This window comes from Melopsittacus undulatus, chromosome Z (assembly GCF_012275295.1).
Source record: "Melopsittacus undulatus isolate bMelUnd1 chromosome Z, bMelUnd1.mat.Z, whole genome shotgun sequence".
Taxonomy (NCBI): Eukaryota; Metazoa; Chordata; class Aves; order Psittaciformes; family Psittaculidae; genus Melopsittacus; species Melopsittacus undulatus.
This window is the reverse complement of record NC_047557.1, coordinates 85,527,599-85,550,504: the sequence shown is the minus strand read 5'-3', so window position 1 is coordinate 85,550,504 and position 22,906 is coordinate 85,527,599. Positions and strand designations below refer to the sequence as shown.

Genomic DNA, 22,906 nt, shown 5'->3' with positions numbered 1-22,906 from the left:
CCTCTCCAAAGACAGTACATTATTTTCCTCCCCTACATACAGCAAATGAGAAGCCAGTTAAAAGATTCTGGATGCAATGCCAACCGAGCTGAAGGTTCAGTCCTTTCTTTGGAACAAAGTTACTTTCATCTAGCAGTGCCCCAAGAGGAGGCACAAGCAGTGTTGCTGCTCTCAGGTTCCTGAGAGATCAGAAAGCCTCTTGTTTGTGTGCCCAAGCCGTTTGTGGGAAGGCACCTACACTCCACAGCCTTCTCACAAGGGTCAGTGTTGAAGGAGCTGGTTAGTGCACTGGTTTTAGTCAGTATACCTTTCAGAACTAGAGATCATCTGTGCTGTTCTGCTTTTGGCAGTGGGGACATCAAGAGCTCACCACATGCCAGCATCTACTGATGCAATGCTGGACAGAGAAGCAGCAATGGGTGGGATGGTCTCTCCAGCAGGAGGTGTTGCCCCTCTTCTCTAAAGGCAGCTCAGGACATCATGTGTTGAAAACAATTCTTCTAAGGCAGGTGCTGGTAGAGGCAGCCTCTTGTATGAGTAAAGCACAACAGTGTGGTCTCTACATAATGGAAACTTTTGCACCATTCACACACCTTCACCAGATACATTTCCCTGAAATAGGTGTCCTGTCATATACATGCATTCGCACTATTTATCTCCACTGTAATTGGCACGCACAAGGAGTGTGTCAAAGAGCAAAGGTTTATTTTATATTACCCACTGTGCCCCTGAAATGTGAATATTATACGTAACAGAGCTGCACAACTTTCTAGTATGTACAATTTTTACCACATCTTATCAATGTAACTGCACCTGCTGAAAAGACTACACCAAGACCAGCTCCTCAACAACCCTCTTGACAACACATCACCCTTCCCAGACAGGCTGGCTGTGCAGTTAGTCTGTGCATTCTCTACCCTTTCATCAAAAAGACCCAGGGTGCTAGTTAACTAATACTCGATAACACGATTAACTCTGGCTGAACTAAGCTGGGGTGTGCTCAGGGAAACAGTTTAGCTTGCTTCCATAGCAGGGGCAATAATCTCTGGGAGAGAGTGAGCAAGCAAGCGTGCATGAAGCCTCCTCCTTTGACCAGCACAGCTGCTGACATAGGAAGCTGTATCTCTTGCCTTCTCTGAAGTTAATTCCAGCAGTTTAAAGCAGACTTGTGAAAAAAACATGAATCTGAAGTTACACTAAAATGCGACTCCAAGGACACATTAGTTCCACTAGAGTCAAAGTATAAGCCAGATGCAATAGGTCGAGTTCTAGTCAAAGAGATTGCACAGAAAGTAAGAGCTAATAATTCTTAATTTGGCATAACATGACATTCCAAACAGCTTCTGCTTCTCCTTCCAGTAACTGCGTCTTGGCAGTCTACGTATTAAACAAAATCATTGCACAAAACACATTTTCTGTTGGGAAAAAGAAAGAAAAGAAAAGAAAGCAAAGCACCTTTCGTTGTAATACTGTCATTCTGAAAACTGAAGATGCTTTCACTGAAACGAAAAATATGTCGATCAAAACATGAAGGGGACAAAACTTCATTCATTCCTTATTTGCTTAAGAATTACTAAAAAGAAACATTTTTCAGGAGGCTAAGGCAACAGTAATTTAGACAATAATAAATTGAACATTGTAAGAGTAACTATTCCATTGAATAAAAGAACTCTGGCAAGAAACTTTGCACATGGTATTCAACAGACATTCAAATAAATGAATGAAGTATGCAAGTTAAATCACTTCAAAAATAAAGACTTTCCAGCGGTTTACCATAATGACAACATTGTATAGAAAGACACAATAGCTCCTTGTAGCCCCAAAATTGTCAGTTTTATTTTACACAGATGACTTCCAAAAGCATTTTGTCATGACAATCAAGTTTTGAGGAAAAAAGACAACCTGTCATTTGATAAATAGATGAAATTAACTGTCATTAAAACCACTTAAGCACTCCTCCTTCCTGTTATCCTTCTCATCTCGGCAGTAACTGATAAGAAGATTTCAGGGAAGCTCAAGTCACTGATGGCAGGATCTACAAAATAAACAATTTTGCATAGTTATCATTCACATTCACAGCTTCTAGTTATTGCATTTCACTAACCTGCACTTAATTGGCTTCCTTCTGCCACTGGCATGAGCCCAATGGACCATGTACTTCATACAAATCACCACTCACTGCTGCAATTACACCTAATACCATAAAAATATTGTAGTGGTTGCATTCTATCACATTAATACTGCATGCAAAGGTAACTATAACAAGGAACTGTTATCCACCAACTAGAACTGCAAACACCATCTAGTGCATTAGCCAGAAAGAATGAGACATCATGCACTTCATTACTTATGGAACATGGTTGAACTTGAAACCAGTGGATTTCTCTGTAACTTCTCAAAAATACACCACTTGTTCACAGAAATGTATCACCAAATTCAGTGAAGGACTAGATGCAACAGTTAATCAGAATTAGCAAAGATGAAAACTATGTGTTTTCCCAAGAAACATTATCCAAGATTTGCTGGGCTATGAAAGCAGCTTCTTTAAGATGAAAGGAGAGCATGGATTAGTGAAAGAAAAATACCTGAGCCTTGCACAACTAGACTAACTCCCATGCATCCCTGGAAGGCTGTGTGCATGGCAACCCCACTTCCAACATACTAATTAATTGTATTCCCACATTAAAGGTACCATGGCACAGCTCCACCTTGGCACATTTCTAGCTGGCTTTAATCTTCTTCATCTTCCACATGCCAGGTTCTTCACACCAACTGGCTTCAGTGACAGCTGAGCTTTCAATGCTATACACTACCTTGATGCAAAAGGTGTTTGCCCTTTCCTTTACCTTTCAGTAGACTACACTGCCATTTAATCACGGCCCTGACTTAACAACTGCACTGCAGCTGCATATCTACTGACATGACAACAGGAAGCAAGGGTCTTCATGCCTACAGGAATGTAGCTGCCTTTTTGGTTAGCACCTTGCATCCTTTTTCGTGCTGAGGACAGAGCATATGGTCCTTTGAAGGGATATCAAAATAAATATGACAGGTCAGTGCAATCATCATACTGAATGAATTCAGATGATGCCATATCTAAAATTAAACGTATGCGTATAATATTCAAATGACAAAAAAAAAAAGCCCTTACCCTTTATCCCTCCTCTGAATTATTTATGAATTCTGCAACTCCAGTTTTTGCCACCAGCCCAAGGACATTACTTGATTTTGGGAATGACACTTGATATTAAAAGATAAGTTAATAAAACTAAGACACTGTGGACATTCCTTAAGGGCCACAGCAAAACACAATACAACCTCTCTGTGTTTACAAAGGAAAATAATAAACAATCAATTCAATTCATGCTTCTCAACTTGTTTCCATAATTCCAGACACAAATTTAAACTCTGATGCATTAAGCCAGCCATGCCTTTTTAACCACTGCAGTTAGGTAAGACTTTCAAAGAATCCTGGATCCTCCACATATTTTTTTAGGGTTACCTCTCTCTAACAGTTCACCATGAATCACCATACAGAAGACTTTACGATACTACCTCAATTTAGTGGGAGCTTTTAGTACATAATGTGGTCATTCCAAGAAAATGTGAATGTTCTGCATGTATGGAATATATATGCAATTTATAAAATTAAAATATATGCAATTTATCAAATTGCTTTTTGATAAAAGCAATTTCATAAATTAAACAAAAAGAAACTTCAATGTGTGTAGAACACAGAGCTTCAACTAACCATAACATTTATGTTAGTGGATTTTAAATTCTTCTGTCTGTCCAGTTAGGCAAATTCTCTGATTCAAGTTCTATCACATACTAGTTCTTAGATTTAAAACAAATAAATTGGGAGAAACAAGGCTTAACCAGTAAGCACGATTTCCATACCTACATTTACACACCTTTCTCCCTCCAATACCCCTTCAATAACACAGCACAGAACACTGAGGCATAATAAATATAAAAAAAAGTCAAATCAAACATCAGTTTTGGTTGCCACCTTATTCATAGTGGAATCTGACAATTAAATAGGTATACAGATCTGAACTTCTACACAAAATCACCCACACCATTAACGCTGCATCACCTTCCTACTACAACAACATACCAATACTCTCTAGTGGTGCTAAAGGAATGACATCTGGAAAAATCTCCATGAAAACATGACTGTCTTCATGTCAGACCTGAAATGAACTGAAGTGAGTCAAAACCTGTAGGTCCTCAAGTGTCAAGGGACCCCTAAACATTAGCCCTTCATGGTTTACCAACAGCTTCTTCTCTGACACAGAGGAGATGACTCTGTTCTTACCTGTGACCTTTATTTCAGTGTTTTCTGCTTTTACTTTCACCTAACTCAGCAGCTATTGGGTTTATGTTCTGCTCCCAGGAGATCCTAAATGCCACAAGAACTTTTAACTGATAAATTATTTGAGATTGTTGTTTGTTTTGCTGGGTTTTTTCTTCTCCATAGTCACCTAAAAGGGAACTAGAAATTGTAGCAGTTCTAACACTAAGAGATGTGTGAATAAACTTAACAGCTTTCAACCTACCACCACCAGCAATCTCCAGTATCAACCGCAGAGCTTGCAAGCCATTTGTCAGCTTCTTGCAGCCAAAAACGCACCACTTGCTGTATTGCCAAGCACACAGTTCAGCTGGGGCCTGAACCAGAATGCCAAGCAGGTAGTTATTTAATAAGCAAACTTGTTTTGGGGAAAAAAAAAAGCAATGCAAGAGGTATTACATGTCTTGCAAGCGAAAGAAGCAAATGGCTTGCAAGCAGGGACCACTTTGGTTTAGCTGTCAGCTGTATCTTCAGCAGTATCTGCTTTTGTTCAGTTTGATACCATGCAGTGTTACTCAGGAAAAGGAGATGTAGTCAAAACAAACATTTATTATTTGCCCTTCAGTCTGCCTCAGAACTGGGACCCAGCCCTGAACAGTCTCCCTCTTCCTTGCTGCTGTGAGAAAGCTACCAAAAGGGACCTTCCCTTCCCATCTCCTGCTGTTGGCCAAAGAAACAAAAGGTACAGAAACAAAGAGAACAGGCAGAGACTTTTGGATGTGTAAAATACCACTGAGCAGGAAATTAAGGTTCAATGGGTAACATTTAACAACAGCCCCAAATTCTCCTGTTGTCACTGCTGTATATTTGAGGTTATTACTCCCTCACTGTTAACAGTTCTCCAGTATTAAGTGAATCCCAGATGTTCTGCACAAAAAACCCGCTCAAACCTACAATTATTTACAGTTGCAACCTGCTCAAATGTACATCACTTTTTTTTTAAATTAACAAATTAAAACCAGTAACATCTCTCGCATTCCAGGGTTGCCATTTAACTCTCAGTGCCACAGGTTCTCTAGTGCCTCCTGAAATACTTTCTAGTGGTGCTAAAGGAATGACATTTGGAAAAAATCACCTGTGTGCTGACAGGAAAACATCCTTCTGAAGATTTTCACAAGCTAGCTGGATGCAATTGAAGTCAGCCCTCAGAAAATAAGGAAAGTCATCTTCGTGACCAAACATGCTCACTAAATGCTTCTGGCTATGACATTATTTCATAATTGACAAATTATACACAGACACCTCAAGAAAATATCTTTTTGTGTATGTCTGGATTACACAGCTATTTATACCCAGTGCTTTTGCAGAGCCTTCCCAGGGCTGTGCAATGCTCTTGAATACAAATGGCAAACTGATCATTTCAGATGATAGCGGGTTTTTTTTGTGTTCAATATTTTTAATGTTAAAAAAATTGTACCTCAATATGGTCTTTAATCTAATCCTTACCCTGAACAATTGAAGTACATCCATATTAATCTATTAGATGCTTTTCCACACCACACCTATGGCACTGCATAAATTACTGTAATTTAAATGAATTACTACTTGAAATTCTCATTTGGTATGAAACATGCAGTGTTACAAGGCACTGGAAAGAAAAATGTGCACTATGGTAGCTAAGTTTTATAACACAGTATATCTAGGTTCTCATAAGCCAGCTATTCTAAATTGTTAAATGGCAAGAATATTTGACTGATCACATAGAACACACATCAATATGTCCAAGAAATCAATAGTATGAAATTAAATCTACAGTTTATTTAAATATTTTCCAGGCCATATATGCAGAATACACTTTAATAATGCCAATTAAGCTGGCTGAAAAATACTACTGCAAAAGACATTAACCCCAATGATAATTCTATCTCTGCCCTGGATGACTTGTATTTTTCTCTTTAAATGTCTAATTTACTGAAACACATGGAAGAAAAAGAACTTGGGGTGGAGGGAAAAGAAAGAAAAAGGAAAAAAGAAAAAACACCCCAAGTTCTATTGTTACATTATTCTGCATATTACTACTGCTTAATGATGACTTGTTTAAGACTGCAGGTTTCAACTACCTAACAGTAAAGAATGAAAAGCTTCTTGCTACAAGCTAAAAAGAAAGTCTTTACCATGCTCCTTGAAGAGCTCATTTTCACATTACTCAGGCTTCATTATGCTGAATCAATATTCGTTTAGTCACTGGGGTTATTGACATATTTTAAAATAAAAGTATACCCTTCAGCTACTGCACTCATTATGGGTAATTTGTCTTGTCAGGGAGCAGGGAATATTATCCCAGTCTTTCAGGGGCTGACAGCCCATGGAAATACCTCCCCTTGGTTACAACTGTAAATAATTTTAAGGTAAAATATTGAAAAATCAATGACTGTTTCCTGCAATCTGTCACAAACAAATCAATCATAATCTGCACAGCCAGAGAGTATGATTTGAAGGAGATGAGAGCAGATGTAATTCTTGGCTGGAATCTCTCATTTCAAAAATCACTTCACATAATGGTGTCATCATTTAAATACTTAGCAGTCACTGCAACTACCACTCATAACATTTAGTTGGACAAAACCACAAGGAAGAGGAAGAGAAATACCACTGCTGTTATGTAAACGAACACTTGATTTAAATGGTTGCAACATTAGCAAATGTCACAGATCTAATAGCTAGGCTTGTCTCTTCACCAAAGTCCAAGATGCTTTTCTTGCTCAATGGAAAACCATCTATTAATTAGCTTCATAAAATGAAAAGTGTTTTAGAAGAAAAGTAGGCTTCACAAAAGTTGAGCAGTAATATACAGTACTAGCACCGCTTCTAAAATATTTCCAGTTTGTTCACTCCAAGCTGCTCAGAACAAAACTATGCTTCAAATTCTCAAGAGATTAAGAAAGGAGAATTATCTGAGGTACATTTGTCTTTTTAAGAGCAACAAGTATTTCAATGCTTCTTTGTCCTCTATGTATTACATTTCACATCTAATTTTCATTAAGTACATACAGACTCAACTTTAGAGTAGGTAACCACCTTGAAGTACTGCAGAAAGTCATAACCTACATAAATTAATTTATAATATATTTTCAACTTGCACTCAAACAGATTAACTGTTGTATATGGAATTACATCTGTATAAAGGATCAATTTATACATAAAGAATTAACTATCGTGCAGTCAAAATGCTATAAACTGATGTTTGTAAATGTGAATAATTTGTGCAAAACTGATCTATATTTACAGAGTAACACCAATTCTTGGCCTGAAATTATTTCCTCATTTGTCCCCCACCTCACCCAACATTACATTTTTACCCTGACACTACAATGTTTGAGAGACTTGTGTGTAGATCAGTCAAGACAAAAAAGCAGCAGATGGGATGAAAGTGTTCAACTGCAACCATGGGCCTAAGCTTACACTCTTTGCACAAATCAAATTCCAAAATGTTCAGGGAGTGTTTCACTCCAGAGTCTATAACTTGAGCTCTTAATTTTTAACATACAGAGCCCATTATCACATATTCATTTTAATCACATTAACCTTACCAACTCATATTTCTGAATATTTATCTCACAACTGTGAGACTAAGGAAAATGCAATGAAAAAGATTAATTTATTTTTTCTTTTCTTGGAAAAAAAAAATCCCTTAATACTTTTTTAAAAAATTAAAGAATACAGGATGCTGTACATCCAAGTAAACCTCTCTGGGGTCTAGAGTCCTTTAAAGCAGGCTTTAAGACTCTTTATCTTCTATATGGAAAACACACATCTCTAATTCTTTATTGATGCACATCAAAACCACCATTGTTTGTAACAGCTGGACAGATTCTGATTCTTAGCAAAATAAACTATTAAAAAAAAAAGAGAAACTAAATTCCTAGCCTAGAATAAACCGTTCCTGCCCGAAAGGCTAACTAAGTGCAGGAAAACTGCAAATGCCAGCCGTGAAGTGAATCAGCTTATCCTGGGGAAAGGCCACTCTACTGTGAAGGAAAGCAGGAGGAAGCGGAGAGTGAGTAATCATTAAAAACAAGAGTAGCTCCTAGAAACAAGTTGCAGTACCTCATTTCTTCCCTGGATGAGATCTATAATGAAGCTATCTGATGGAGAGACAGCCTCAGGCTCATCAACCCTTTTAAATCTCCTCACTGGCCAACCGACACTCACAGAGGGAAGACCCTGCTTACTACATTAAGCCTTTCTGGAGGGAGAAGCAGTGTGCCATACTGAACATGTCAGCATCTTTCCCCAGTGCCATTCCCCTGAGCCAGGTTGTTATATCTCGTGACAATCAGCTAATTAGTTGGGTCAAAAATCACAGAAGATAGAAGAGATCCATTCTTCCTACATGCCAGTTCTCCGATTTGTAAAAATAGAGGCAAGGACTCTTCCCCTCCCTTGTAAGGCACTTAATAAATGTTAATAATAGTTAAGCCAGTCACATCTCCCAGCCAACACTGTCAGATCCTTTCTTGCAATATTTGAGAACTATTGGGCTCAGGAGGAAGCTCCCACAAGTTCCAGATAGAAAAAGACTCATCAATTCCATCCTTAGATGAAAGAGGTCTCAGAGGGCTGTGCCACAGAAGACATTTCACAACTGCTCCTGACAAGGGAAGCCCTAAGAAGAAAGAGCAGCACATGCTGTGGCACTACAGATGCTTATGTTCATGGGTCAGCACTACAAATGCTATTTTCTGCTGGACAAAGTATTAAAATACTGCAACAGCTAAGAGGACTGTGAAGTCTTTCTGGTTAAGAAGTTGAACTAGCTTCAATTTCTTGAATGAAAAGGTATTTTACTTAATTTCACCTTTCTCAAGAAACAAAAGAACTAAAGGTTATGGAAAGAGCTGAAAAAAAAACCACTGGCTTAAAAAAATCTAGTAGCATTTCCTCTAGTATCCACCTTTCTGATTTACTGCTTTCACTCATAATATTCATTTAAGCCACTAGTGTATGTACATCTATTTAATGCAGCTGCACATGATCACTGAACAATAAAGCAGTGCAATATTACATCATACAGTACTATTGATATTACACTATTATCAATACTCTACCTAATGAAGTTTGTAGTTTCCATGTTTGGGTGTTACAGAAAGAAGAATCCTGCTTTGAAATAGCTCCTGCCTTCCAACTCTGGTCTTCCCTTCTTCAGCAATGCTTAGACCAGTTTCACTGAGTTCACCTAGAGAGGATGAAAAAGAAAGTAAAACAATTGTTACAATGATTGTCATCTGCACCACATGATTTTCTTAACAGAAATGGGACCGAAGCTAATGTATCTGGAAATATTACTTATGTATTCTGCTAGACAGAACCCAATAACTACAAAGGCAAGTGCCACTACTGTAATGCCTTAATTAAGGAATCATAGCACACACAAAACAAATTACTTACCATTAACTCTGAATTGGATTAAATATGGTTAAAAAGAGCCAAAAGCCCAAATGCATTCTTGCTTTGTATGAGGTCTCTTCCTGCATTCAGGCAGGTACAAGATAGGAGGGACTGCTGGATTCATTTTTCTCATCGTGGACCTTGCTGCTTCTGCTCGAGTGCAATCTATAAAGGCAAAAAATTGGATATATGGAGAACAAGAATATAGAACAAAAAAGAGTATTTGTCACTAATTTAGATAGCAGGTTTCTCTCACAAATGAGGATTACACACTGAACAGTGCAAGGGCTTCTTCACTCATTGATCTATCATGTTTGTTAAATCCCACAGGCACCATATTAGTACCACATCCCACTGGTTTGAGTTCAGTTCTGCATTTTTGGAGAGATGCACCACAAACAGGTGCCCATGGACATCAAATATCTGTGGGAACGGAAATTTAATGGCATTTACCTAACAAACCAGTAATAGCATTAATAATTTGCTTTTGCTCAAAAGTACAACAGTCTAACAAATTATGTATGGGCACCAATTTAAATCTGAATATTTCTGAGGAAAGCAGAGGGTTGCAGTTAGGTAAACAGAGGCACAGAGGTTACAGGAACAGGTTTGGACCAGAGAATGTCAGAAACTGAACAAGAAAACAAGTCTGGGATTCAAGATGCCTAGATCCATCCCTGCTACCAAGCCTTCCCATCATCTTACCCAGTACAAAAGTCTCTCAGCCCTTCTGCAGCCTCCTCTCAGACAGCTGTCTGGGTGGCCTAAGGTTAAATTTTACTTAGGGACACAGTAGCATGGTTTATACCACAGAGAACATCACCTGAATTTTAAATGAAGCAAGAAATTAAAAACTGAAATAAACTTCAAAAAGAGCAAAGAGAAAAAAAAATACCTTTAAAATACCTTTTGAACCCTAGGCTCTACAGATTCGTTCTCTTCCCAGGAGGCATTTATGGATCCTGGTGCCTACAGAAAGTGGGAGAGGGTAAGGCCCTCCCCAGACAACAGCCAGGAAGTCAGCACAAACAAAGTAATTCCTGCACCGTCAATATCATAAAGAAGTTGTAGGCACCTTTTTATAATGACAGAGTACTCTTAATAAAAGCTTCAAGCAGGTTTTATAGCGGCATATTATCCAATGAAACCAGTAATAAACAGCACTGTAGTGTTATTTAGTGCAACTCCAATACACCAAGAGTCGCAACCTCGGTTTTATTTATCACACAGGCTAAAATGTTGGTTCTTGGCTTTACAGTAGTAGCTAAGCCTGTAGCTATTTTATCCCAGCATACTGCCATCTGGATATTGATACTTTCCTACGGGATATGAAAGAAGAGCATAGTTACCTAATACAGCTTAATTGAAAACAGGACCTACATAATATACTACTCATTATTCTATACAAAATTAAATCTGAAGAGCACAAAAAGTTCTGTGGATGTCAGCAGACAATATTTCAGAAGTAAACGCTGAGTCCTTGACCTGTGATAGCAATGCTGAGAAATACTGTGAAAAAGATGTGCTTATGGAAAGAAAAAAGTTTTGCTCTGCTGGGAGAAAAATAGCTCAGGAAGAAGCACCTCCTTATGGAGGAGTAGGAGAATGATCAGTCACAAGTTTGCTGGTATAGTAAACTGTTATGATTATTTGCTTTCACCTTGAAAGGTCTGACTGGCTTGCTTTTTCCCCAGTGATATATACTCAAAAAAAAAATTATTCTGGCTTTACAAATGCATTCACCTTAATCTGCAGAAAGCAGCTTCAAGAATCACTCATATCTTCGTTACCCACCTTAAGGGACAGAAATGAAGAAACTCTAATAAAAATCAGAAATTATGAGCTGTTAAGACAAAAATTCTTTGAGTGTAAGGCTACAAAGGCTACCCAGCTTTACATTTCTCCTTAGGGAGGTAATGCTGAGCTCTCACAAATACCAGTCATAAGGACTGGAAATATATGTAAGTAAAGCAGATAAAACACAAACACTTTTTTACATAACACTGCTATTTAAAGTCACCCACCTCTAACACCCACACTGGAGATCATATTCCAGCTACGGGAGCTCCCATCACACTGCAGCACCTGCAGCTGAAAGGGAGTTTGCCACTGTATGGAAAGTTATGGGCACATGCACGTCCCACGGAATGGCACGGGGAGCCACAGCCATACTTCCTGCTGAGGTGCTCCTCTTTCACAACAAGAAGTCAACAGTAGATTCGGCTTCCTTTAAGTGAAAAACTTGTTTAGACATGAAAGAGAGCAGTTTTTAATTTTTTCCACTAAAGTCAACCATTAGGAGAGTCTATTTTCTACATATGCCCATGGAACTTTAAGCAGAATAAACCCTAAAGACATTCTTAACTTAGTCCATATTATGCCAACAAATTCAAGCAAATTGTGCCATTTAAGTCAATTATAGGAAACTATAAGAAAAGTGAAATACCTTTTCAGGTTCTCCCATGATATTGACAAGGTCTTTAGAGTTACAAGTTCAATACAATAACTAGGTGCTTAAAAGACCTGCCAGCTGTGCTTCTGTGTATGGTTTTATCCCACATACTAAACAGGTTTGCTGATACAATTTAAAAAAGAACTCAGACTGATAATCAGGTTTCTTTTAGCAGAAAAAAAAAAAAAAGAAAAAAGTGATTTTACATAGAAAGGCTTGCTGAAAAAAATAAACAAAAAAAAAACAACCAAAAAAGTCTATCTAAGCTCCCTAATACCCAATTGCTAAACAGAGTTATTGTTAAAAGAGTTATTCTAGGTGTCTGTGAGCTTATAACTTGGTCTCAGACTGAACAGAGAGTAGTAACAAATAATAAATGCAGGCAGAAGAAAGAACAGCGTAGCCGAGGGTGTCTTGCAGAGTTCTTCCCAGGATCATTTACCTAGGCTAAAAGCCACCAGCACTTCCACTGCACAGACTGGCCCTGTAATTCCCAGCCCGTCATCCTGGGAAGCCAGCAGCAACACACAGATCAGGAGGTACCTGCAGAAAAGTGGTCCTAAGTTTTACTGACAGTGCTTCAGCCAGTATTTTAGATGCACTGTTTTACTTCTTGCTCAGCTAATAATGTATTGATTTAACATAGAAAAACACAAGCCACTCCCCCCTCTTTGCATGTAATTAGTTTTACTTCCATTGTAGTGCGAAGGTGAGAAAAGGAAATCTTTTTCTCTTCATGCTTAATTAAAAAGATGCATAGTCACATGTATTTATTTTGCTCTGAGTTCTTAATACTTTTAAATATACTGTATAAAACATGTCTTAGCAGATGTTTTCAGCAGCAGTTTCCACTGCCATCTGAGTCTTAGTGTTTTGTTTACAGAGACACCTTTAAACACAACAGACAGAGGGGGATTATCTTTTGTTGTTTTTTTTTAAAGAGGATTCCCTTTAACATCACATACATGACATCTTGGTAATATATTCATAAATCGAACCAGATAAACAAATTACTCAGTAAGTGTCTAAGCTCAGGTATTCTGATAAAGAAATATCAAATAGGTTTTGAGAAAACAGCCTCCTTCTCATCTATTCCTGTAAAAAGAAAAAAGGAGTTGAAATGATCTCCTAATGCATCTCCCTTCATAATTCATGCCGAAAGATGACATTTTCTCAGGATCTTAATTAAGATAATGATGAACACCTGTGTCGGCATTCTTTGGCAAGACAGCATTATCCATCATAATCTTTTAAGTACTCTCAAAAAAACCCAGCAAAATAGTATGATGGAACCAATCTGTTGCCTCTCTTTGCACTAAGTTTTACGTCTCAGATGCACACCAGAATGATTAGATCTTTAAAGACTGCAATAAAAATAGGATTGTTATATTTTAAAGTTTCATCAGAAAGTAGCTATTAAAGTAATTAAGTTAAGGTGTATCATACCTAAGATACCCAAGTTTAATTCCATCCACTACAAGACACCTGCAAACAAAACACAGTTAGAGCCCACCAATGGCTGTATTTAAAAATGCAACTTACTGTTATGTTCAAGATCACCCTGCATCTTTTTTTCCCTCCCATAAAGATAAGATTCACAGATGATCCCTATTCCGTGTTTATGTGCTAATTTACTAAGCTATTTTATGCTGTACCACATATGCTTGCAAAACCTAAATGTAATTATGCAAATGAAACCAATGTAGAAAAACTAATAGGCAAGTTCAAATACTGCTACACTTTGGGTCACCACATTTTGTGCAGTCATCTCAAATGCAGGTTCTCCTTGTGTCAAAAACCCTATTGGAGCTCTACTACTAGAGTAAGCAAAGACCATTTTACACAGCTTTACAGGACCAGCCCAGAAGACTGAAGGCCATAGAAATAATCACTTTAATTATGTATTTATATAAGCTGAATTCAAAGTCACAAGACTTTAATTTAAATAAAGCAAAGAGTGAACAACCAGCCTGTAAATCCTACCCATCATTAGGTAAGAACTTAATGCTAATGTTTCTTCTATCACATTAATGGTTTAGCTTCCAAGGAATTATGATAAAAAGTATATCAATTATAGAATTTTAATATTGACTTGCACTTATTTCATTGGCAGCTGCAAAGCAAACACCTGATACCAAGAACTTATCCATACCTTCAAATGCAGTAAAAATTAAAAGCAGCAGATGAATCCTGAAGCCCCACACATTTGTTATAAAAATTGATAGACCTACATAAACAAGCGTCTTGAGACAAACTTCTTATTTCCCTTAAATCAAAGAGCTGAAAAGTCCTGCAAAGCAGATTAGTCTTAAGCTTTCGCATTTTAGTATGCTTCTACGGGAGTTAAAAGTTGCTGTGACTAGTCATTCAATCGAGCTATCAATGTGCAAATAAAGCAGAAAATAGAGACATCCTGAAGAAATGAGCCTCAAAGTTGATATAAAGTGAAGGTGACAACCAAAGCAATAGAACGATAAACTAAATGTTTCAATATCTTGAATAATTATCTACAGCTCCTTTAAAACTGCAAAGAATATAATCGTGGCATAATGTGTGAGAATGATGGTTTGATAGACACTTGATGGCACAAGAGTCCTATGGCTCCCGCTTATTAATCGGCTCTGGTACTCTGCTGCAATGCATGAAAGTATGCCTGAACTCACCACAGTTCCCGAAAAGAAGCAAGATTAGTAGAACATCAGAAATAAAGAGGGTAATTTTACATGACGTTAACCTTACCTCCTCTTCACAAAAAAGACAGATGCCACGGGAAGATGGTTAGAAACTCTGCTTCTCCCTACAAAGAAACGGGCAAGGAAAAGGGGTTGATTATTCTGCTCGCACACCAAATGAATGTTAAATGTATAAAACTTTAGCAGATGATACCCCCCTCCCGGAACAAGGGTTATTGTCAGAGGATTATGACAGAAGTGCTTTTGACTGGAAAAAAAGAAACGCGGTGCATGAGAGCGGTAGCTGAAATGAACCGCGGTGCAAACACCGGTGACACCGCGCGCTGAAAACTGGTGGAAGTGCACACCTGTGTGGAATGAGCTTGTAAGGGAGCGTGGATTCGCCGACGGAGCCTGCCCGGGCACCGGGGACTGCTGCAGAAACGGCACAACGACGCTTTCACGTTAGGAAACATAAATAAAGATAAATTAAAACGCGGGAAAATTACATGAAGTAGGGAAATGACAGGAAAAGCGCTGCTCGACAGCTGCACCGGGGAGGGTGCCGAGACCCACTCAGTACGCCGCTCCCGCGATCGCCGTCTTACTGCAGGGCCCGCCGCGGCAGCGCCCTCCGCCTCAGCAGGACAGCGGTCCAGGGATGCGACAGGGCTTGGAGCGGCTCCGCGCCGCCAGCTCCCCGGGAGCTGCTGCCCATTGCGGCCGGAGCACAGCCGGAGCCCGCCAGGCAGGGGGCGCCCCAGCACAGCAGGGCAGCGCCGCCGCCAGCACGGTCCCCATCTCCCCCGGACGCCGCCGTCCCGCCACGCCGCTTCCTCACCTCGCCGGCGGGCCCTGTCCTGTGCGACCGGACACGACCAGCAGCAGCCCCGGGCTGAGCGGAGCTGATCCCAGCCGGGCTGGGCCTCGGCCCGCAAGGCCTCCACTCGCCGTCCTGCCAGCGCCGCCTCCGGACTCCCCGGCAACCACGCCGCGGGCCGCCACCACCCCTGCACACCCCGTCCCGCCCCGCGCTGACGGACAGCTAACCGGACCAATGGAAGCAGGGGAGGACCTGCGGCAGGCGGTGGGACAACCAGTCACGCACCGGGACTAGCGGGGCCAGTACCATGGGCTGATGGGGAGTGTAGTGCGGGCTGCACCCGTCCCTGGCACCGCTGCTGCCGGGGTCCTCGGTGGAGACACCGGGGAGAGCAGTTTCTGCCCGCCCCGTCCAGCGCTCGCCACCTCCTGCCGCCCTGCAGCGGGGCTGCTCGGGAAGGTTCAGGCCGTGTCCCGCCGTTTTGGCAGCGGGACTGTGGCTGCAGCTGCCGGGACGAAGCCCCGGAGGAAGGGAGGAGGGAAGGAAGGAGGGAGGGAACGAGGTGAAGCGGCTCCGGTGCCAACATCTCGGCCACCTGGAGAGCTTCTGTCCCGGCCTACTCGTTTAAAACAGCCCCGGCTCCTCACGTCTCCGCGTCTGTTCCTCTGGGTCCAGCGGCGAGAGGACTCGGGGGGGAGATGTAAAAGTTGCAAGATTAAAAAATATACTAAGATAAATGTAATTAAATCTCCTCCGTCTCCCGGGAAAGGCACTGACGGGGAGAGGAGGTCCGACACAGCCGGTGCCAGGTGGCCGGGCGAACCCCACGGATGGTACTGTCAGGGGCCGCGGTAGCAAAGCTCTGCCTCAGCCGCGAGTGGAAACAAGCGAGAAGGGAGTAACCCGGGATATGTTCCTGTAGGGAAATGTATCTGGTGGAATCAAAGGAGATTAAATCTCCTGATCGGAAGGATTTATCCCGATTCATATGGTTTTAATCTGCTTTCGCCACGACCCATCACAGGCGGGGAGGGGAGGTATCTGGTATATCTTAGAACCCGCGGGTAACCTTCCCCTGCCAGCCGAACGACTCCTGCAGACCCGTCCCGTCCCGCCGCTCCCTGTCTGGGTTGCCCTGCTCCGGGACCGGCTCTGGGAACCACTGCTTCCATACTGTCCCCCAAGCCCCCCGCGAGGCCAACCGCTGCTTCTCGCTGGACCCGACACTACTCGCACAGCCGCCGCAACAGGTCCGGTAGCCCCGGGCAGCCCCCGCCCGCCCAACCGCGATCCACGAACTGCCAGACCGGCTGCGGCGCGGCCCTTCCCTGCCGAAACCCGCCTTTTTTGTTTAGAAAAAGTGCCATCACCATTCACACACCCAGATCTATTCCACCTCCAGTGATTTAGGGGAGGGAGGGGCAGGGGGCAGAGAGCAAGAGGAGGGGTGGCTACGCAGAGAGGGAGCCGGGCGGCTAATAAATCTTATTAAATATCTACTTCTTTTTTCATATACTGATTGGCTTGCATTCCGGCGCAGCGCGGCTCCGCATGGTATTTAGCACATGCAGAAAGTTGGGGCCGATCTCAAACGGCTCGGCGGTGTCTGCAAACCAGGAGCCGGCGCACTTGAGCCTCCAGGCGCGGGGAGGGCCGAGGGAAGCGCGGAGCCCTCCCGCTGGTTGGGCCCGGCCGCGCAGCGCAGCGGGGTCCTGCCAGTCCTTCCACTGACAACACCCCGCGAAGGAGGAGCCTCGCCGGGCCGCGCAGAAGGCGTCAGGAGCTGCAATTTCCAACTTAGCATCTTGGCAGGACCCTTCGGAAAGCGAGAGCGAGGAGGAAGGAGAAAAAAAAAAAAAGCCCCCCAGTGCAAGGGAGAGAGAGAGCGAGCGAGGGAGGGGAAAGGAAAAAAAAAAAAAAGAGAGAGGGGGAAGCGGGGGGTGGGGGAGAAAAAGGAGGAAGCGGTGCCGGGCTGCAGGCGAGCGCGGAGCGGCAGCCCCGGCGCAGAGCAAGGTGCCGCCGCTGCCCAGCTGTCGAGGGCGGAGAGGAGCCGGCGAAATCCCGGTCACAGCGGCTTCAACCCGGCAGCGCGGCGGCTCCCTCCCGGCGCTTGGGCTCCCGGGTGTATGTGTGCGCCTGGCCATGTCGTATCCTCAGGGTTACTTGTACCAGCCGTCAGCGTCCTTGGCTCTCTACTCCTGCCCGGCGTACAGCACCAGCGTGATCTCCGGACCCAGGACCGATGAACTTGGGAGATCTTCTTCGGGCTCCGCTTTTTCCCCTTATGCCGGATCTACCGCCTTTACAGCCCCTTCCCCGGGTTACAACTCCCACCTCCAGTACGGCACCGACCCGGCCGCCGCTGCCGCCGCCGCCTTCACTTCCTACGTGGTAAGAGCAGCCCCGTGCTGCCGGCACCGCGCCGGGAAGGGCGGCATCCCGCGGGCGCCTGCACCCCCCTTCCCCGGGCCTCCTTTTTTTGGGGATTTTATTTAGAGATACCGGGGACAAAAGGGAGCACTGCTCCCCGCCTTGGCGCCCAACTTTCCCGCACCGCCGCCCTGTGCCGCCGCACACTGTTGCGCACAGCCACCGGAGCGGCCCGGGAAAGACGGGCTGGGGCTTGCGGAGACCCATTTCACACATCACCTCCCCAAAAAATTAATTTTATATATATTTATATATATATACAGATATATATATAAATGAAACAGCAATCGTATTTCCAGAACAATTAGCTTGTTGCGGTTTAAAAGGGAATGGACCCAACAGTGGCCGGGGATGGGAGAAATTTGGGCGACAAACCCAGGCAACTTTCCCCTGCACGGCGATAATTAGGCTGCTTAAATATTGTAGACCTATAATCCCACGGCCGCGAGCGGCTCCGCGGGCACTGCGAGGGGAAGGAAAGGAGCACATAAGGCACTGCGCTTTCGTGCGCGCCTGCGGAGCCGGCCCGGGGCATCTCTGCCGCAGAGCTGTTGCCGCCTCCTGTGCCCCACGGTCCCCCAGACCCCAGGAGTTTTGCTCAGCTTCTCCCCTAGGTTTAAGGTGTAGGCAGAGTTTCATAGTGTCTTCTTTCCTTTTTCTGCTCTTCCTTCTTTTTCTCTTCTCTCCTTTCTTTTCACCTCTTCCCTTTATTTTCCTTCTCCGGCCGCCCCTGGCCTGGCAGAGAAGCCTCCAAGCCCGGCTCGGCCGCCTGAGCCCGGCAGGTTGCCCCTCTTCGATCGCAGCGCTTGGGAAAGGGAAGGGTGCCCCCGCCGCTGTTCACCCCACACCGCGCTGCCCACTTGCTTTTCCGTGTCTGCATTTGGGAGAAAGGGTCTGGATCGCTGCAGGGGGCCGGTGGCCTCATGGGGCCGGAGCCTCGCGGTCTTTCCGCCCGTTCTCCCGGGAAAGCCGGGGGAGAAGCCGGGCAGGGCCACAGGCCGGGGAAGAGGCGGCGGAGCGCGGACGGGGGCTGCGGGCAGGCCCTAGCGCTGCCCTTGCCGTGTCATTGCCGCCCCGCGGCAGCCTGACTTCACCCCTCCGGGCCGCTCTCCCTTTTCTCCCCAGGGCTCGCCCTACGACCACACGCCGGGCATGGCCGGCTCCCTGGGGTACCATCCGTACGCGGCGCCCCTTGGCTCCTACCCTTACGGGGATCCCGCGTATCGCAAGAACGCGACGCGGGACGCCACGGCCACCCTCAAGGCCTGGCTCAACGAGCACCGGAAAAACCCCTACCCCACCAAGGGCGAGAAGATCATGCTGGCCATCATCACCAAAATGACCCTCACCCAGGTCTCCACCTGGTTCGCCAACGCACGGCGGCGGCTCAAAAAAGAGAACAAAATGACCTGGACCCCACGGAACCGCAGCGAGGACGAGGAGGAAGAGGAGAATATCGACCTGGAGAAGAACGACGAGGACGAGCCCCAGAAACTAGAGGACAAGGGGGACCCAGGGACGCCAGACACAGGTAGGGCAGAGGGCTTGGCTGAGCCACGGCGGCCGCGCCCTCGGGTCTGCCCCCAGCCAGGGGCAGCGGCGGGTCTACTTTACCCTCCGAGCGGGAGCCCGAGGCAGGAGAGCTGGGGGTAGCGCTGCTGGACTGTCGGTGGTGGGGCCGGGGGATAGCCGTGGGGGACGGCGAAGTGGGTGGGCGGGTTTCGGGGCACAGGGAAAGACCAAAAGCTGCCCCCCCACCCCTCTCCTTTGCCCCACTCAGGAGCGGCAGATCCCAAAGCAGCGCCGGGCTGCGAGCGCCTCCAGGAGTCCCCCGGCCCTCGGGAGGCCGAGGGCGGCCTCAGCGACTCAGATTGCAAAGAGCCGGCGGAGGAGCGGCTCGACGGGCCTCCCGCCCCCTCCAAGGCGCCCGGTGCTTCACCACTCGGGCCGTGCCCGGTGAGTCGCGGGCCGCCACCGGCGGGCGGAGAGGAGCCCCCGCCGTACCGCCCACCCTCCGCCGCCGCCGGCCCGCCGCACGCAGCTGACCTCCACCCGCTACTGCCCGCCGCCGCCGGCGCCTCCGTCATCCACTCGCCTCAGCAGGCGGCTCTCGCCAAGCCCAAGCTCTGGTCCCTGGCCGAGATCGCCACCTCGGTGGACAAGGCGAAGGAGAATGGTGGTGAGCCGGTTCCCCCCGGCCCCGCCGTGCTGTGCGGCGGCGGCCCCTCGCGCTCTCCGCCGCGGCCGCGCTCGCCGGCTGCGCAGTGCCCGTTCCCCAACGGGGCGGTCCTGCCGCGGCCGCTCTACTACACGGCTCCCTTCTACCCCGGTTACACGAACTACGGCTCCTTCGGGACCCTGCACGGGCACCCTGCCGGCGGCCCCGCCGCTGCTGCCCCCGGCGCCCATTTCAATGGATTAAACCAGACTGTCCTCAGCAGAGCCGAGAGCCTAGCTAAAGACACTAAAATGATCAGGAGCCAGTCCCAGGTAGACCTTTGCAAAGACTCACCTTACGAACTGAAGAAAGGTATGTCCAACATTTAATATCGGCTTCTCCTCCTTACCCCCTCCTGGGACAGCGGTTTTGGTTTTGTTGTTTTTTTTTTTTTTTTCTTTTTTATTTATTGAGAGAAATAATAAATTGCTTTGGCAGTTATTTTTCACTACCAAAAGAAAACAAACAGAAAAAGACCAGCTCTCCATTTCCCTTCCTCCCAGCACCCCTCCAAAAGTTTATAGATTCTATTGGAAATGGCTGGGTGGAAGGTGCCCAGAAATGTCTTAACCAAGTGAAAAGCAAGAGAGTGGCATACTCTCACACACACAAAGAAGAAAGATTTGTATTAAATCTTATTCTGTATATTTAATGTATCTTTTTTTATTATTTAAATTGATAATACAGTATCTTTGAAGTAAATTATGAAATCAAAACACCTGTACAGGCATTAATGTTGTTTTCGTAATATAAATATATACATTTCTGTGTCTTTTTCCGAATTGTTTCATAGTTTTGAAATATATATACGAGTTTAATTTAATTTTTTATGTCTTTTTTTGTGTTTTTGTTTGTTTTTTTTTTTCTCCTTGGGTGTGAGCTAAGCTATAATGCAAAAAGAAAAAAAAAAAAAAAAGGTTATACTCTTTAAAAACAGAAACTGCAGCCGCCTTTGTAAAATGCAAATATTTAAAAGAGATTTTTAACAGAATCAAACCCACTCTTTTCTTGCAGCGGGCAGATAGGTGCATGGTTGCGGCAATCCCGCAAGCTGTAAAGAGTCGCGGGGATCCATTTAGGACCTTACAGTAGCACCTGAGCCTTTTTCAAAGGGACTGACGCTTTCTAAGAGGAAAACGGGGAGCAGCGGCACCGGGACGGGAGGGACGCCGTTTCCGGAGACGAAGGCTTCAATCGAGCCATGCACAAAGGCACTTGTTAGAAACATCAACTCGAAGCGCAGTCCCGTCTTTTAACCTAATTACTTCCAATCAGTGTCGCGTTTTATGCAAAGCAATCAGCTGGTGAACTTTGCTAATGAGTTCGATTTTCTGCCAGATTTAGCCCGCATCGCTGCTGCCGAGGTGCGGTGGCCGGGGACGGGGATTGCACGGGCAAAGGCCCTCGGTGCGGCGGGGACACCCTGGCCCCGGCCACTTCACCCCCTCCCTGCCACCCGCCGTTTTGCACCGTTGCTCCCAGCCCACGGGACGGCGCGGCCCGGGATGTCATCCGCGGCCGCGCAGCCCTGGCCGCGGGCGCGGTGCTTCTCGGCGCTGGCAGGTAGGTGTCACACTCGGCCCGAGTTTGACTCCCGTCGCCCGCTCGCAGGTGCGGGAGCCCCTGGGAGCCTCCACTCTCGGCGCAGAGCCCGCGGCGGGTAGCGGACGGCGGTAGCCGCCGGGGAGGGGGACGGGCCACCGGGGCGCTCCCGGCTGCCAGACGTGCCCTGTGCGCGGGGACAGGCAGCGCCCCGGGCGCCCTTCCCCCGATTCCGCAGTTCCCCAGCCTGACTGGGGCAGAGAGGGGCCCCGAGGGAGCATTGGACTGCCCAGCGCGAACCTCAACTACAGATTCGGTCCCGGTGGCGCGGCGATCGAGCAGCCCGGGCCCCCCCGAACAAATAACGACGTGAAACTGCTCCAGCACCCAACTTTGGGACGGGACTTTCCTCGTTCAAATCGGATTTTGTGGGTGCCGGTTGTACTCGAGCGCATCGCCGCCGTGAAGGTGATGAGGACATGGTCGGGACCGCCGGGGATGGTGTCGTCACCCCTCATTTTGTTTGTTTGGTTTTTTTTTCTTTACGAGACAGATAATTATTTTGTAATCTCTTCAACTTTGTCAGAGCCATTTATTAGCTGTAACGGGTTTATTCATGCATAATTACATTTTAGGGGATCTTAAATAGTAGTTTGTATTTTATGTTTTAAAGATGAAGTTCGTGTTCACTTCGTTATACGATCTTTGTAGGCAATATGGTTTAAAATCAAAATTGTTTCAAGCTGAATGTGTAAAGAATCAAATATTACTGGGGATAATAGTATGTTATTTTGTCACTTTATAAATTATAAATGAATTTTAAAAAAAAACCCAAACTCTGGAATTCCTCTGTCGAATCTTTCCTTCTCAGTCGGGAAGACCTGCATGAAGGCGCTATTCTCAGCGCAACGGTGAGCTGTATTGGAGTGCCCTGCCTTGTTTATAACGGAAGAAAGTTGGCGTGGCCGGGACAGGAGCAGCCCCCGGGAGCGGTACCGGGTCGCCTATAGCTTGGTCCCCCCGT

General features: G+C 45.3%; 1 protein-coding gene and 1 long non-coding RNA gene across 8 annotated transcripts; one reads left to right on the top strand and one right to left on the bottom strand.

The window, feature by feature from the left end:
• Positions 1-1,811: 1,811 nt before the first annotated feature.
• On the bottom strand, positions 1,812-16,780 carry LOC115947018 (uncharacterized). 6 transcript variants are annotated; one of them, XR_004550595.1, is made up of 10 exons: positions 15,711-16,780; positions 15,238-15,326; positions 14,937-14,994; positions 13,644-13,682; positions 12,640-12,740; positions 11,770-11,972; positions 10,641-11,539; positions 9,746-9,910; positions 9,406-9,533; positions 1,812-2,035 (listed from the first exon to the last, which is right to left on the bottom strand). It is a non-coding gene; the product is annotated as an uncharacterized lncRNA (long non-coding RNA). The 6 variants fall into 6 exon arrangements; XR_004550598.1 differs by lacking the exon at positions 15,711-16,780 and having other exon boundaries at positions 10,652-10,714; positions 11,489-11,539; positions 15,238-15,630; XR_004081000.2 differs by lacking the exon at positions 15,711-16,780 and having other exon boundaries at positions 10,641-10,714; positions 11,489-11,539; positions 15,238-15,628.
• An 873-nt stretch (positions 16,781-17,653) lies between these two features.
• Positions 17,654-22,706, top strand: IRX5 (iroquois homeobox 5). Of its 2 annotated transcripts, XM_034073196.1 has the most exons (4): positions 17,654-18,083; positions 19,248-19,653; positions 19,903-20,652; positions 21,355-22,706. In XM_034073196.1, the coding sequence occupies exons 1-4, from the start codon at positions 17,835-17,837 to the stop codon at positions 21,363-21,365; spliced, it is 1,416 nt and encodes a 471-aa protein (XP_033929087.1). In that variant the 5' UTR covers positions 17,654-17,834; the 3' UTR covers positions 21,366-22,706. The 2 variants fall into 2 exon arrangements, with proteins under 2 accessions (XP_033929087.1, XP_033929086.1); XM_034073195.1 differs by lacking the exon at positions 21,355-22,706 and having other exon boundaries at positions 19,903-21,331.
• The last annotated feature ends 200 nt before the right edge of the window (positions 22,707-22,906 follow it).